This window comes from Ricinus communis, chromosome 10 (genome assembly GCF_019578655.1).
Source record: "Ricinus communis isolate WT05 ecotype wild-type chromosome 10, ASM1957865v1, whole genome shotgun sequence".
In the NCBI taxonomy this organism is placed as follows: Eukaryota; Viridiplantae; Streptophyta; class Magnoliopsida; order Malpighiales; family Euphorbiaceae; genus Ricinus; species Ricinus communis.
The window spans coordinates 18,037,029-18,055,505 of NC_063265.1; the positions used below are offsets into that span (position 1 = coordinate 18,037,029).

The 18,477-nt window shown below is 27.2% G+C and overlaps 1 protein-coding gene across 1 annotated transcript; it reads left to right on the forward strand.

Annotated features, from left to right (window-relative positions):
• Window positions 1-250: 250 nt before the first annotated feature.
• On the forward strand, window positions 251-787 carry LOC125368669 (putative defensin-like protein 165). Its single transcript, XM_048370077.1, has 2 exons — window positions 251-355; window positions 534-787. The coding sequence occupies exons 1-2, from the start codon at window positions 310-312 to the stop codon at window positions 713-715; spliced, it is 228 nt and encodes a 75-aa protein (XP_048226034.1). The 5' UTR covers window positions 251-309; the 3' UTR covers window positions 716-787.
• Window positions 788-18,477: the final 17,690 nt, after the last annotated feature.

Genomic DNA, 18,477 nt, shown 5'->3' on the forward strand with positions numbered 1-18,477 from the left:
TAACATAAAATAGAATGTTTTTTGAGAACAGTTGAAGTTTGTTAAGTAAAAGGATTTTCTATTATCTAGAATTAAGAAACACTTTAGATTCCATTATTTTGTTTTTCAAACAAAAGGACTTTCTATTATCTAGAATTAGAAAACACTTTAGATTTCATTTCTTAGTTTCGGATTGGTCATTAATGCATTAGCCTTCCTGACCCCTTTGCTCCAACACTATAAAATACATCTTCAATTAGTAGGCATACCAACCATATATACATTATCTAAACCAAGGAAACACCTAATAGAGACCAACCCTAGTGAGAGATGGCTTCATTCACTCATTTCTTCTTGATATTCCTCATTTTCTCAGGTTAAAATGTTTTCTGTTGATCCATTAAATCTTTAAACCAACTTTGTGAAAAATGCTAGCTATTGCAATCTTTATGGAATGCTGTTGTAATGAATCTGAATCTGAATCTGCATGTGTTTGTGATTTTATTGTTTGTTGACTAAGATTCTGAAGAAAAATAATTGTTATTTTCTTGCAGCTGTATCACTGGTGCATCATGCAGAAGCACAAAAGAGATGCCAAGAGCAGTTGTATCCAAAGGGCTGTACACTTAATGATTGTGGCAAAAAATGCTTTGACAAGCACAAGCAGATGAGCGGGGTATGCATCCAAAACAGAAGCATGACAGACTATGCTTGCTACTGCATTTGGAACTGCTAGCATCATTCTCTTTGGTTTTTGTTTCTAATGAGCAAATGAATAAAAACAAGTCCCTCCAGTTCAGATGTTGAAGCACTTTCTTCATTTATTTTAACATATATTTTACCTCCCATATCATATGGTTTTTTTATCGTCTCTCACGGCTTATAATCCTTAGTCTCCCACACTCAAAAGGAAAATAATTAAAAAAACTAATTTGAACCTTAGTATATTAATTTGAACATCTGATAAGGTAATCATTATTAATTTTATTCTTGTAGTCCCATATTTGGTAGGATGGTTTAACTAATGGGATAAATAACTAAAATGATTATATTATCTAAACATTCTTTGCTACATATATGAAATTATATATCTCTAATTTCTTCTTTTTATTTTTCTCAGAAAGTCTTTAAATAATCTAATATTAATTAGTTTTTATAACATTTTTTATGTTAGTTATTCTTGCATGTTTTATTGAATACATGTGTGTAGTGACATCTTTTATTGAAACTTATAAATAATTGTAATTTAAATTTATTTTTTGAATAAAATAAAATATTCTTATGAACCATTTTAAGAAAACTTATAATATAAGTGCAAGAAAATAAATTCTAAATTAAATCACTGTACCTACATTTGTAGTCAAAGATTTTATACAAATTTTGGTGAAGAAAATTAATTTAATTTAACTTTTTAATTAAAAAGTGAAGAAAAAAGTTATAGAATTATTTTAAATAAATAAGGTAAAAAAGTAAGGTTGTTTTAGGAATTAGAACTTTATTATTTATATGATTAGAAATTCCATTGGAGATGGTTTAGTAAAGACATGAGGGGCTTGGTATTAGATAAGACCGATCTCATGGGTTGGCTAAGCTCTTGAAATTATTAAGTCAAAATTCTATTATATGTATCAAACTTATTAACACTATGGCTTAATTAAGCAATTCCATAAACCAAATGGGCTGTTACTGTTTTCTTTAACTTCTAGAAGATCACCTATCCTTTTTCATAAGTTTATATTAGTTTTCTGATATTTTAAATAGGGGAATGAGTACTCGAACTCGAATCAGACAGCGATACTATTTATACTCGTTTTGATTATAAAATTCACGATTTAAAGTTATTGGAGAAAGTGAAAAATTACACATAAATGGATGCCCTTTTATGTTTCGTACAAATTGTGATTTTTTTTTTTATTTAAGCATATATTGAGTTAATTTAAGATACATGGGAAAAACTAACCAATTCAAATTCAAAATCTGGTACGAGTGACAAGAACCTCGAAAGAGGTAAGGTTTTTAGAGAAAATGCAAGCACACAAAAAAAATTGTTAAAATCAGTTAACATAACACATGGAAGAAACAAATAATAATACTACATTAGGCTACAAGTTGTTTGTACAGAGTCTGAATATGTATAGTCAATTCATTATTTGTCTGTCAGAAAAATCTTCAAAGAAATTAAGTTGTATTTTCTTGCAGCTGTAGCACTAGGACCTCAAGCAAATACACAAAAAGAGATTGCAAGAGGAGCTCTATCCAAAAGGTTGCACACTTAGTGATTGTGGCAAAAAATGCTTTGAGAGACACAAGAAGATGAGTGGAGAATGTACTCCAAACATTAAAATAACAAATTTTAGTATTTTTTTTATTATAAAGTACAAAATTTAATACCCGTCAATGTAATTTATTTTATTATGTTATGTAATAATTGACTGCCAGATTATATCATGTTTTCTTTAACTTTAAGGTTTCATTATATTCAATTAAACAACATTATTTGATTAGCTTTTTTTTTTTTCCCTTTTAAATTTGTCAAAAAACTCTAACTTCTAATCTGACCAGAGATTAAAATTATTACTAATATCAAAGTATGTAACTAAAAAGAATGATAATTTACATGTTAGATTTAGTAACAAATCCAAAGTATAAACTTTTTCTTTTTGCAATTAAGTCCATTAGAAATATAGATTCATGATAATTTTTTTAATAATTAGATGGAGAGATGATAGGAGAACGTCTTGATAGCATATCTCCGAAGACTCAAAATTACAATAATTACATGTTTGTTGATTTATGGAAGCCTAATGAATCAAGGACTACAAAAATAGAGATAGGCATGCTATGGCGCTCACCGTAAAAGTGATTAATATTTAGTGGAGATGAAGGGTCAATACTATTTGCGCAAATTATAAGATGGATCTCAGATCATCTAGCTATATGGTTTCAGGACTCGTACACCCTTATTTTCAATGGTAAGTATGTGTGGGATAAACATCCCCACTACTTTAATTTTTTTAAAATTATGTGTGCGAGAATTTTTGCCCGCTATTTTAATATTTATATTTTGAATTTTAAGATACTTGATGGAAATTTTTGTTCCCACTCTTTTAATATTCCTTTTAATATGTGCGGGACTTTTGTTTTTTTTTTTTAATATTTTTTAAAATTATGATAAAATAAATATATGAAAATAAATATTATATTAAAAATTATATATTGAACAAATTTTTATATATTTATAAAAATCAATCCTTTATTTACATGTTGTACGAATGTTATAATTATTTTGATTATAAATAATAATCAAAATAATTATTTCTCATTGTCATCTTCTATTATGATTCAATTCAATCTGATTTATTCTAATTCTATAATTATTTTTTGAATATATATAGTTATGAGCCAATTTTTTGACATATGTTACTATTTTGAAATTTTTTATTTTAATATATGTACTTATTTTTTAACACATGGAATTCTCATTTTCTTTTTAAATTATATTAGAAACTTATATATTGAGTAAATCTTTTTATATATTTATAAAAACTAGTCGTTTACCTGCCTGTGACGACTGTCGTAATTATTTTGATTATTAATAATAATATAAATTAAATTTATACATAAAATTAAATAGAATTTGAATACTTTATAATTACATATAAATTTGAATTCTAATACTTTATAATACTTTATAAGTTAATACATTTAATACAAATTTAATAAGTATAAATTATTACAAAGTAAAACGCGTGAACATCTGACACACGTGTATACCTAGATTGAACCACGTATCTACATGTACCCGGTTGATTGATGTTATAAGAATTGTGCTTGAGTATATATAATATAGGCATGTTACAGAGGGGTTTGTTGGGATAGAAAATACCCAATAAACCTTAGCAAATCCGTAAAGAAATATTGTATCCTTATCAGACCCGTATTTATAATGGAATCTTATAGCATAAAAGGTAAATAAATGACCCATATATGTATACGTAACGGAATCTTATAGACTAGAAGTAAATCACACAATACATATTTAAATGATTTCATTCAATCCTCATAATACCCCAATTCAGGGCTTGATGCAAGTTTTATTTGATCTGAATATAATCAAAATATAGAAAGTGAATATATTTTCCAATAATACACGATTTGACTTCATTTCTGGTTTCAGATTGTTCATTATTGCATGCGCCTTCCTTCATGACTCCTTTCCCTAACACAATATATATATATATGTATCTTAGTAGTCAGGTCAACCATATAACCGTTATTTAGACCCAGAAAACAATTAAGACTTCTATTAGAGATCAGTTCTGATTAGAGATGGCTTCATTCACTCATTTCTTCATGATATTCCTCATTTTCTCAGGTATATGTTTCATTTATCCATCAACTTTTAAAACTATAATTTTGCAGAAAAAAATGCTAGCTGTTGCAACCTATAGGATTCAGGAATTGTTGTTATGACAACAGATTTTAGAAACAAATAAAACTCCATTAGGCTTGAAGTCTTTTGTTTGTCCTGAAGCTGAATACGTGCTTGGTGATTTGATTTTTGGGTCTACCACACTTTTAAGAAATTAAATTCATATTTTCTTGCAGCTGTATCATTGGTGCCTGATGCAAATGCACAGAAAAGATGCCAAGAGGAGTTGTATCCAATAGGTTGTTCACTTTCTGATTGCGGCAAAAAATGCTTTGACAGGCACAAGCAGATGAGTGGAGTATGCATTCCGAACATCAAAATGGAAGACTATGCTTGCTATTGCATTTGGAATTGCTAGCATCATTCTCTTTGGTTTTGTCTTTAGTAATAGAGATGAACAAATGAATAAATAAAATAAGTCTTCAAATAAGAGATATTTATTCTCGGGAGGAGAGATCTTTTCTTTTCTTAAAACCTTCACAGTGAGCATAAGGGAATAGTTACTTCCCTGTTGCATATTACGCCTTTCATAAATTAAAAAATTAAAGTTTGTTGTAAATTATATTATCTAGGTGTTTTATCATCTATATGTTATCCTCTACATATTTTCTTTTTATACGACTTATTTAAACATAGTTTAGCAATTTGAGATTTCATTACATTAATTTGAATATCACAGGCAGTCATTCCTAATAATAATAATAATAATAATAATAATAATAAAACATTTATTATTAAAAAGAAAACTCAGAGAGAAGTAAGCAAAACTCAATGGGATCCTGCATCCCATGAACCCTTATTACTAATAAAATGTAAAGAAAAAAAGACCAATAAAATTACTAATTTTATTTAGTGAAAAAGAATTAACTTTTGAAAACTTAGTCCAATGCACTTGGTAATTATCAGCTGGCTACAGAGAAGAATTTATGTAACACCCCTACCTAAGAAAATATAATAATAATAATAATAATAATAATAAAGATTATTGATGAGACCTATTTTAAAAAGGATTTAAATGTTAGATAAAATTTAAGAAATTATTAAACCATATTTAATAAGTTTAATTAATAAAAAATTTGCTAGCCGAATTATATAAAGTGTTATTTACGTAATGTAAATATCACATTCTATATTTTCTTAGTATTTATAAGTATAATTAAATTTGTCTAGTTGGAGGTTATAAGAATAATTATTTTGAAAAAAATATTTAGGGGAAAAGGTAGATTTTAATTAGCGAGATAGTATTGGATTTAATTGAAAATAATAAAAAAATTAATTAATTAAATAATTTAGTATTACAATTAAATTAAAATTTATATTTGAGGAATAGGCTAAAAATAAAGTTGAATTCATATGCGGCTAAGTGGAAAAGATATACTGGTTAGTAGTTTTGTAAATAATGGCATTCTTAGGAGCATTACGGTAATATTAAAATTAAAAATAAGGTTAAATAAGTAATTTTATATTTCTAATAATTTTAATTTGGCTCAAAAGTATCAACTAAGGGTTTAACTGAAACAATAAATGCAAGCTTGAGGGTCTAATAAGAATATTTCAGGGGCAAAGATAAATAAAAAAAATGAAAGAAAGAACAAAAATGGGTTTGGAGTTAAAAGAGCTAATTTTAAAAAATGTAAGGACTAAATCATACTGTAGCAACATGTGGGATCGTAGCATCATGGTTACCATTCAACTAGATATTTCTAGCTATTTTAATAAAATAATAAAATCAATTGTTTTTTACTACATATTATATGTCATATAGGCAAAATGGCTAGTAAATTGTCAAAATGAGCCAATGTTTCTTTTCTCCATTTTGTATATCCCGAAACAAAGAAGGATATTAGGAAAGAAGAAAAGAAGACAGTGAAGAGAGCTGGTGGGTTATAGGCGAAACAGGAAAAAAAATATAATAATAGAAATTGTAGGAAAATCTTGACGTTTATACGATCCTTCATTTCCAACCATTTCGATTTTTGGAGGATTATTATAGATAAATATATATCTGAGGTAAGTTCTCCTTGTTTTATGATTAAAGGATTTTAGTTAATTTATTTGGATAATCACACTATATAAAACTTGATTATTTATTGATTTTTAATTACTAATTTTAGATAGAAAATACTATGTAAGAATTGGTTTTTTTCTTGAATTAGATATACCCATCCTTACTTTATCTATCCCAGTTAAACCATGTGTATGATGTCATGTGTGACCATAGAATACTGAAAGTAGGATTAAGGATTATTCGGAGGTATGTGTAGTTTAGAAAAATTTGTTGTGAAAACCCTATTGAACTTGGCTTTAAAACCTTTTAAAAAGAAAAAAATTATTGGATTGATCGGGAATAATTTGTAATTTTGCCTGAAAAAGGGTAGAGTTTCCGATTTTTCTTAATATATTAGGAAAATACTATTTCAAAATATTATTAAGATTCTGGTTAAAGGTTTATCTTAATTTAACTTATAATTACTAGTGTAAGGCTAGAATATTGGATTGTCGAAACATAGAATTGGTAACGGTTAAAAATAATTATTAGACAGTTACGATGATGAATTGTTTTGATCAGAATGAAAGGTTGATTAATAAAATCTTTGGGGGTCTCGAATGGAAAAATGTTGTGGGATGTGTGTGTATTTTTCTTGCAGGTTTTGAACCCGTTTTTATGGGGAGATTAGTATGTTTTATAGGGAATGTGTTGCCGAATTTTGATAAAATTAAGTAATTGGAATAGAAAGGAAATAAATAGAATTATGCTAAAATAAGATTGGGATTAGGGAATTAGAACTTGATTTTAGAGATTAAAAAAATAGACGTTAGATAAGGATTATTAAAACTAAAATTTAGATTTATTTTTAAAGTATGTTTATGTGTGAAATTCTAGGATTGTGCGTTCGAATAGCAGTTGGAGGAAATTAACAGAAAAATTAATGAAGATATAGTCAGTTGAGTCCTACATATGAGGTTAGTGAATAAACTTTATTTATATTGATATTCTTATGAACTGTTGAGATGTATCTACTGAAAGTTAGTTATTCTAAATACATTTTAGAATTCTATTATTTTCTATAGAAATTTTAGAACAAAGAATAGTATTTTTAGTTTTACTTCATATGTGATTATAATTATACATAGTTGGATAAATGAGTATATACTCATTTATGTGACCTATAAGATCACACCTTGAACGTAGGATGTAAACAAATTATACTGGCTTTGGGACAACGCTTAGTATACACATTGCCTTTGGGGCATATACTATGTGATGCCTTTTGGGGGCTTATTGTCTGTATGCGTATGACTAGTTATTTGCACTTTGGGCTGCCAGGTGAGACGTCTTTGTGCTCAAAGTTACCAAGGTTCAGTAGGGTACATCTATGAGTGTATATTATTTTCGACTGAATTATTTATTTTATTTATTACTGTTTTTCCTTAATATAATGTAATTAGTAGCGAAAAGTTTTTCGGATGGATTCAAGATTATACAGTTAATTGATTTCAGATCAAAAAAAGATTTACAATTTTAAATATATATAGAAGTGCTTCTTTATTTAATGATTTTTATAAAATTTTATTTTTCCAGCTAGAATGTTTTGATTAAATATTTTGTTCAAAACTTTAGCAGTATTTTCTCTAGCAGAAAGTGTTCAAGGTGAGTATAATATTGTATGAATTTATTTAAAACTTTGTTTGTTCCCCTTTGTTATTTATTTATCCTCTTTCTGAGTTTTATTCATCCCTATTTTTTCCATTAATATTATGCAGGATAATAAGAGTTGAATCAGAATAGAAATAGTAGCAGTAGCAGTTAGAGCTTCGTAGTTATAATTTATGCCTGTAATACCCGAGATTTTCTTTTAATATTAATAATATTAGTAATAGTTAATAAATGAGTTTCTATTAAATTTATTTTACTTTATTTTTATTTGATTTAATTGGAATGATTTAAATATAATTTTAATACTAGACAACATAAGGGAGTTATTTTGTATATCTAATTTATTTGATTTTTAAGAAATTAGTTAAAGTAAATTCTTTAAAAAATGAATTATATTTTCGGTCATTCAATTTTCCACAATATGAATGTATAAATTAATTTATATATTTGAAAGTTATAAAAGAATTAGTAAAGAATATTTTATAAAGAATTATTAGGAAAATGACATTTTAATTAGCTAATGGTGTTAATTTTAATTAGAAAATATTTAGTAAATTGATTAATTAAATTAATTGTGTGTTAGGATTAAATTAAAAAATTATCTTGAAATAAGGATTTAAAATATAATTTTATTAATATGGAGTTTTAATGAAAATTGTATGTTTGGTATTTTTGTAATTAAATATGTCGGTAAGGGCATTTTGATAATTTTACATTTGAAAGCAAGGGTAAATAAGTAATTATATATTTTCAATAATTCTATTTTGGTCTAAATTAAATAGTTAAGGGCTTAATTGAAAAGCGAAAGAAAAGTTTAAAGATTAATCGAAAATTTTGCAAGGCGAAATTTTTAATAATTAAGAAGTTGAGGGACTAAATAGTAAAGAAGAAAAGTTCAAGGACTAAAAGTCGATATAAAGAAGAAAGAAAAGGAAAGGAAAGAAAGAGAAGAAGATGGCGTCAGGGAAGAAGGAAGAGGGAGAGAGGATGAGTTGTCGTCCATCGAGCTCGAGGCGCCGGCTGTGAACAAGTAAGAGCCGGCCAAGAAGGCCAAAGAGAAAAAAAAGAGAAGAGAGGAAGCGCCGGTTGTCAACGCCGTACGTGGCATTTCCGGCGGCTTTGGCGACCGAGTCGGGTTTCGATCGACTCCCCCTGGCCTGAGCTTAATTTTGGCGGTGGTGGTATCGCTTTTGGTGGCCGGAGTTAGCAGTTGTGGTAGAGAGAGAAAATGGGGGGCAGGTGAATTTTTGGCTTTTTCGTAGAGCTCCGGCGAGCGTTGGCCGATCAGAGGATATATCCGGACTCTCCTCAGCTCAAGCTTTCCAATGGCACAGGTTTTATGGCGATCGGACTCCGTTTGAAAATCGATGGTTGAGATCGTCCGTAAATCTCTCTAGATGATTGGGGGTCGGATTGGAAGATCGGAAGCTGGGATGGTCATCAGCGCGTTGTTTCGAGTCCGTTGGTGCACTCGGATCGTCGATCGGACTTCGGCGGCTAGAGGCGAGTTGACCGAGCGATCAAGCGTCTCTGTAATTCTCTGGCCCGTTGATTTTAGGATTCATTGATAAAATTTATGTGTTTAATTGTTGTGTTGAATTTTAGAAAAGTTATGTGAGGTTTATTAGTTAAAATAAATAATTTGTCGGATTATCTGCCAATAGTCGTGATTGTGTTGTGTTGCGGAGTCAGAAAAATTAATGCAGTTTTGGTGACCCAACTCCCGTTAATTTATCGTTGTATATTTAAAGTATTTTCTGGCAGGTCCTAGACCTGTTATACGAGGGGTATATGTCCGAAATTTAGGGGAGGTTCTGCCAAATTTTTGGTAGAATTTACCCGAGTCGAAAATTTTTAGACAGTTAGTCTTAGGAGTCTAAGCCTAGGTTTAATTTTCAAATATTTTACTTTTTCTGATTAAATTAGTGATTAGATAAATTCGTCAGTTCGGCTCGCTCCACCCGAGGCATCAAGGCAGAGCTAGGAGATCGTCAGAATTGTGAGTTAAAGTCATATATTTGCTTACGTGTGTCATGCTAAGATTTTTACATAATATCTCTCATTATATATATATTTATTTCATACTACTTTTTTTATTTCTCACTCATTTATTTATTCAACAATAATCGGCTATGCAACTTTTATTCGCTAATGCTAAAACTTTTTTCTATCTATTTCCTTTTATTGCTAATTTATTTTTTAGAGTATTTTTAGACAATTCTTTATATAAACTAAACTATTTATTATAAAGAACAATTTAATGAAATAATATTTCAAACACTCTCTATTTTCTAAATATAAAGTAGATAGTAGATTTGACTGTCTATATTTAAACTTTTTTCTATAAAGTTCATATATATTTTATTAATTAATTCTTATTTTTTTTTATTTTTTTTAAAAATAAATTTTCTTTGTTCCTCTAAAAAATTTTAAAACATTAATATTTATTGGATAAAATAAAATAAAAATAAAGAGAGCATTGGACTTGAAACAAAAATTTCTACTCTTTACAAATAAAAATATTTTTTATTAAACAAAAGATACTCTTTAAAATAAAAAATATCATTAGAAATGCACTTAGCGATAAATTAGCAATACAAGTTTTTATCCATGACTAATTCTTTAAGCTGTTTCTTCACTCATTCAATCACTTACTTTTAGTGATAAAATTGTTCTATTGCCATCTATAATCTTTTTCATATATCTCTCTTTCTTCCTTTCTATCTTCATTTTCTTCCCTGTCATTTTTTTTTTCTTTCTTTCTCTTGATTTGTTTTACTATTGTTTCTTTATTTTGGTCTGTCTTTTCTATTAAATTTTCTATTTCATTCAGTCTTTTCTTTTCATTTTATCTTTTTTCATCTATCATTTCATACTTCGTCTCTTTATCTTTTTAATATTATCTCTCTATTTTATTCATTTTTATTCTCTATCTTTTTCTCCTTTTTCTTTCCTTTCAATTTTTCTTTATCGATTTTATTTTCTTGATCTCTATTATTTTTTTCTGAATTTCTTCTTCCTTTATTCTTTTCCTTTCTTCTATCATTTATTATTATTATTATTATTATTCATGAAATTTTATTCAGCATCAAAATAAAAATAAAAATTACTTTTTGTTAGAGATCCCATATCAATAAAAAATAAAAAATAAAAATAATTTATAAGGTTTAAAACTCAATCAACCAAGTAGTTAGTTCTAGTCATTTTGGTATTTCTTAGATTCAAATCTAATTCTATTAGTTACACTCTATACTTTAGCCATTCACTTATTAATTTCCACCTTCATTAATTAATTTAATTTTTAATATGGTATTAGAGCAGGCCTGATCCAGTTTAGGCAGCGGTTTTGGGTAGCTTCGTGAGACTTGAGAGGAAAAACAATTTTCATAATCAGATTTTTCGTAATTTGTTCAATATCTAAATTTAGAAATTAAATGCTTACACCCTGTTTTCTTAATTTTTCGATTTCTCATTATTGCCACTGCATTTTAATTCAATTAAATTTTAAGTTTCAGAGGGAGAATTTCAATTTAAAGTGGCAATTGAGAGTCAAAGTCAAATTCTAATTATATTTGAGAGGGAGTTGAGAGACAAAGTCAAATTCTAATTACATTTGAGAGGGAGTGTTAGAGATCACAAGTCTCTAAATAATAAAAAATACAAATATATTTTCTTAAAGAAAATACAATATGTTCCTAAGGAAACAACTATTATCCCTTAATTTAGTCACCGTCTATTGCAAATCGTACCGAGTGATATATAATCTAATTGGTATCTCTAGTGACAAAATTTAGGCTCAGTGACCATCATTTAATACTGGATTTTTATTATCACTATTCCGCCACTAAATCCTTAACAAAATGATTCATATAATATCCTTAAACATGAAATCTCATTTATTTTGGTTTTAATGTTTGCTAATTACTATCCCTATAAATACATACTGAATACGTTTTGATGCCTAAGATTTGGCAATCAAATTTGGTTTTAATTGCACAATAATATTTGCTAATTACTATCCCTATAGATACATACTGAATACGTTTTGATGCCTAAGATTTGGGAATCAAATTTGGTTTTAATTGCACAATAATGTTTGCTAATTACTATCCCTCTAAATACATACTGAATACGTTCTGATGCCTAAGATTTGGGAATCGAAATTTGGTTTTAATTGCACAGTAATGTTTGCTAATTACTATCCCTATAAATACATACTGAATACATTTTGATGCCTAAGATTTGGGAATCAAATTTGCTTTTAATTGCACAATAATGTTTGCTAATTATTATCCCTATAAATACATACTGAAGGAAACTCATCTACAACGTACAATATTTTTATAAATCAAGAACATACTCAAAAGCTAAGAATTTATTAAAGATCGATGGCCAATCTTTCTTTCACCCATTTTCTTATCCTTTTTCTCGTTCTATCAGGTTTAATTTTCTTCATCTCCCCCGGCTATGATATATATATATATATATATATATATATATATATATATATATATATATATATATATCTGTTTGTTTGGTTTTAATTTTCATTCACACATATTTTTATATAGTTGAATAATGAGTCTAAGAATATTAATATTTTGTTGCAGCTGCATCAATGGTGCCTGAAGCAAATGCACAGAAAAGGTGTCAAGAAGAACTGTACAAAACTGGTTGTACACTTGCAGATTGCAAAAAGAAGTGTTATGATAGACACCATGATTTTGGAGGAACATGCATTCAGAATGCCGCCATGACTGCCTATGCTTGCTATTGTTTCTGGAACTGTAACTAATTTCATAAATTGTTATAGCTAAATAAGTTTTTCAAAATTATGGAAAAATAACAAAAGTGTTTTTATCACTATCTGTCTTATCATCATCAAATTGGCTTCTCTATATTATCCTCTTATTAGAAATGTTGCATGGTTGTTATGAAATAATAATTTCCCATTATTACTCAACATTGCTAAATTATTTAAAATTTATCAAATACGATTTAAATAAATAATCTCAATGACCCATAAAATTATCTATTTTAACCAAAAAAAAATCCGTATTGAAAAGTAAATATAAAATAATAAAAACAATTATGAGTTAGAAGTTGCTCGAGAAGAGGCAACAGATGATGGATTCTACAACAACTTCACCACATTGGCACAATAAAAGAAGAAACAACAATTTACTATATGCAGGCCATCTTCATCAGCCAATGCTTCCATATATTCAGTAAAAGAAAGCTACATCAACCGAGATATATATTACATGCATTGAACATAAAATAAGAAATTTCAATTATAACTTTTAATTAGCATATTACATTTATTTTTGTTTTTATTGAGCATTTGTTAAGGTAGCAAATAACAGATCTTTATGTAGAAATGCCTACAAGAGAAGCAATGGATGCCATAAATTAATTACATTTCCAAAAGCAAAAGCAATCTTGGTCTCCGCTTGCACAGTTCTGTATGCATTTAGCATAAAACTGGGTGTCTCCATGCCTTTGACGGCAAGTTTGATCGCAACCTGAAGGAGTACATGTTGTTGATGGATCAAACATAACCTCTTCGCATATTTTTGGCTGTGCTTCGATCACACTTGATGATACTGCAAAAACATATAGAGGTTTCAATATATAGAAATAGTTGCAATATATATGTTAAGTTAGTAGTTTATGTTGGTGCTGAAGGAATGCTAGCCTAATTGAGATGTCTAGGCGCACGCCTGATTTCTTTCATCCAACAATTTTATTAAAAAGAATTAGTATAGCATTTGCCTAATAAGATAAACAAGAGTTCAAATCCGGACAATGCTTTTCTTCTGTAATAATATGTTTTTCTTTTTTTCAAAATATAAAAAGAAAAGAGAGAAAGGAAAAAATGTCCTATTAAGTGTATATTTCTGGTAACACTTTAGAGATTCAAATGGATCAATAACAATTACCTGTGAGAACGAGAACCAGAATAAGGAAACGAGTGAAAAAAGCCATCTCTGATGAAGGCTGCGATTAGCAAGAATTATCTTTAACTTTTAAAAGAGAAAATATTGATGCAGAAGCCTTGTGAACGTCAAGTGTCTACCCTTGGCCGTTTTAATAGTCAAAAATATTGAGGAGCTTCTGTTATATTTAGGCCTAAAAAAAGAAAAAATTGATAGGATTTTTTATACTATAAACAGGGTCTCCCCTTCAGGATTATATGTCAAGTGTTTTACTCTTGGTCCTTTTAATAGGTAAATAAAAATAGTAAGTCTTTTCTGTTTTTCTTTTTAAAGGTTTTTGGACAAAGAAAGGAATAAGATTGTATCCTATATATAGGGTTTCTCTTAGGACCATAGAGTTTTCAAGATATAGAAATGATAAAACCCCATCTCTTTCAATAGAGATTACGTTTTCTGAATTTGATGGGAAAGTTTTATCTCATCTCTAGCATAAATGGTACGATCATGGAATTCAGTCTCATTCTATCCCACCTTAATTTCTATAAAACTAATATATATAAGTATAGTATATTATCTTTTTGAAAGAAGTAAAGTATATTATTAACATATATATAAAAGAATTTTTTAATATTTATATAATTAGAAAGATATATCCACCTAAGAATTATTTACCCCATCTCAAGTTTTTGTGGGAGAGAGATAGAAATCTCAAAGCAAATAGTACTAAGGTGGGGTTTTTTTGTAGGCATATGCATTAGCATTATTCAGATATCTAAAATAAAAAGGAAATGAAATGTGGTCGTTCTAAATTCTTAGAATATCTAGAAATTCCTTACTTGAATAACAGACAAAAAAAATTTAAAGGGCTGTCAAATTATCAAAGCAAGTTTTCTTTTGATATTATAGTGCCATCGTATCGAGTTAAATTAAAATTACCTTCTATACTTCAGATTTAATCTCATTTATACTTTAATAGAAATATTTAATATTTTCTTTTAATATCAATTTTACCTTTCATGTTGTTGCACTTAATTACAGCAACAAACTTTTCATTTTATATAAAATTAGACATTAACTCGCACGACCGTGCAGAATTAATAAAATAGATTTTATTAAATTTGATAATATTATTGATAGTTAATATATATAATTTGAATAAAATTAAATTGAAAATATTTTTTAAAAACTCATTTATTATAATAAAATGAAATAAAAAATTTGAAATTAATTTAATTTTTAAGTAAATTATTTAAGTCGTAGTATGAATTTTTAATTTTTCTAAATAAAATTCAACTGCTTATTTATATATATTATATTGTTACTCACGATTTTTAAAAAACTATAAACTATCATATTTATAATTTTTTAATTGATGAAATTACTGAAAATCCATTTCTAAAAATGATTTCTATAAATTAACATCACATGCAATACTTAAAGTTTGATTTGGCTAGTGATAATTAGCTTTAAAATTTTTATCATAAACATTTATGTAAGATAAAAATTAAAATGACAAAAAGAAAGAGATTAGTATTAATAGAATACAATTTAAGAATTTTAGATAATAGAAAAAAACTAAATATTTAATAATGAGATTATTAGACCATACAACTAATTAATTTCTATAATATATAAATTATATTCAGATTTTATTGAAAATACTTAATTTAAATTTTATATAGTGAATGATTATTTATTATTAAAAAATAAAATTTCAATTTTTAAATTTAAATTTAATAATTAAGATAATCTATAATATTATCTAAAATATAAAAAGATTTGAATCTTTGAGATTTTCATTCTGTCCCAAAAAAATTCATAATTTTTGGAGTGGGTGCATGACAAAACAGGAATTTCCATATATTTCTTTTCTAATTTTTTAAATATTAAGAACTCATAATTTAATATTTTTTTATATTATTAATAAATATTTCAATGAATTAATAAAATTAATTACTCAATGGTACAGTTTCAAGAATTAATAAATATTTCCCATGCTCGTCTCATTTCTCTAATACGGTTATAATCCTTTATCGCTACCGTGAAAAAAACAAAATGTCTCAGGGTTTAAATGCTGTATTTCATACATTAAAACACTAACATTTGCTTGTTTGAATATTACGTAAGGAAAATAAATAGTGGTATGCTTTTGTTCTTGATATTATTAGTGTCTTTTTGTACATGTTAAGCAAGAAGATATAATTTTTGAACTTACATTCATTCTTGATATTAATAATGTTTGTTCTTGATTGGTCTAGTTCACAATACATATTAGGGCTCACAATACATATTAGGGCTGAGCACGGATCGGTCCAATTCAGTTATCTATAAATCACCAATTTCATATCAAACTTCGGTTCTTTTAAAATTGAAGATACCAGTACCGTACCAAATATAAAAGGATCCGTACCGTATTATACCAATTTTTACGGTTAAATACAGTTCGGTCGGTACTATTTTCGGTTCTAAAAGATTTAAAAAAAACACAACTTTAATCTCATCTTTAATCAAACACATTTAGAGAAAATATGATTACCAACCTAAAGAAAGTAGCATGAAAATCTGAATTAAATTTGCAATCACATTCTTAACAACCTGAAAGTATAACAATTCATTCAATATTCAGATACAAACTATTAAAATATATGTTACTGCTAGCATAAAAATATTTTGCAGATGGCAATCATTAAAATAAAATATTTTTCACAGTTGCAACCAACAATCTACCCATCAAAAATAAAAATAAAAAAGAAAAAAAGAAAAGAAAAATATCTGCGACTAAGCAATGATGGCACAATTATGGAAAGAGAGAGAGCTAAAGAGGAAGACGTCTAGGCGAGCCAATTTCTTCTTTCTTCCTTTTGATTTTCTATCTAGAAATTTGCCTTACGGATTTTGTCTTTCTGAATTGTAAAATGGGAGGTGCTGCGGTGTATTCTAAAGAGAAAGACGGTGTGTTCAAATTTTAGTTGTATGCTTGTAGTATGTGGTAAGAAAAGATATTAGGGTTAAGTTAGTAGATAGTAATTTACAAATTTAGTATTAGAATATGTATATTAGTATTAGTATACTATATGATATATTAATATATAACTTATATTTTTTTATAGAGTATAAAGTACATTATATTATTATAGTTATTTTTAATATGTAGTATTTTTTTTATTTCGATAATACTTGCTTGAATTATATAAAATGATAAATATAAAATAATTTTTTATAGAATATAAAGTAGTTTATAATATTATAGTTATTTTTAATAGGTATTATTTATATAATATAAATAATTATTAATAAATATATGTAAAAAATTCGGTTCTACGGTTTGGTCCGGATCAGTACAAGACGGATCGGTACTGGTACGGTTATGGTACAGTTTTTACTAAAGAACCAATACCATACCGTAATAGAAAAAAAATTCAGATCAGTTCAATTCGGCTATAAAAAATTTCGGTTATTTCGGTTCTGATATTTTTCGGTACGGTTATTCGGTTCGGGCGGGAATTACCAAGATCCATGCTCAGCCCTAATACGTATATTTTTTTCATATTGATTGGTACAAAATAATTAATTCCATTATGAGAAGGTTGGAATTGCTTAATTTGACTTTTTAGCAACGTAAATTTAGTGCAATAAAATAACATGTGACATTTCTAAGCCATACGATGAGAATATACAGTGATCAAACCACTTGACAATAAAATATAAAAAGAAAAACTTGTAGTTAAGTATTGTTATTCCATAACATAATTAATGTCTCAAATATTATTAGCTGGGCTACAACATTGTAAAATTAATTACAGTTCCAAAAGCAATAGCAAATATAGCCAGTTATGGCGGCATTCTGAATGCATGCTCCTCCAAGATCATGGTGTCTGTCATAGCACTTCTTTTTACAATCTTCAAGCGTACACCCAGTTTTATATAACTCTTCTTGACACCTCTTTTATGCATTCACTTCAGGCACCATTGATGCAGCTGCAACAAAACATTTATATTCGTAGACTCATTATTCAACTAAATGAAAAATTGAAAACAAACATATATATATATATATATATATATATATATATATATATATATATATATAATATTATTAAATAAAAATATTAATATTATTAAATAAAAAAGATTGAAATTAATATTAAATATAAATAATAAATAAAAAAAAAAAATTTCAATTTAATTGAAAATTTTCTTTCATTTTAAAAGTTTCATTTAAATTGAAAAGGAATATATATATAAAGCATTATTGGGAAAAAAATGGAGAAAATCAAATCTGATAGAATGAGGAAAAGGATGAGGAAATAGGTGAAAGAAAGATTGACCATTGTTCTTTGACAAATTCCTAGCTTTTTAGTATGTTCTTGATCTATAAAAAGATTATATGTTGTACATAAGCTTTCTTTAATGTGGTATTTATAGGGATAGTGATTTGCAAATATTATTATGCAATTAACCAAATTTGA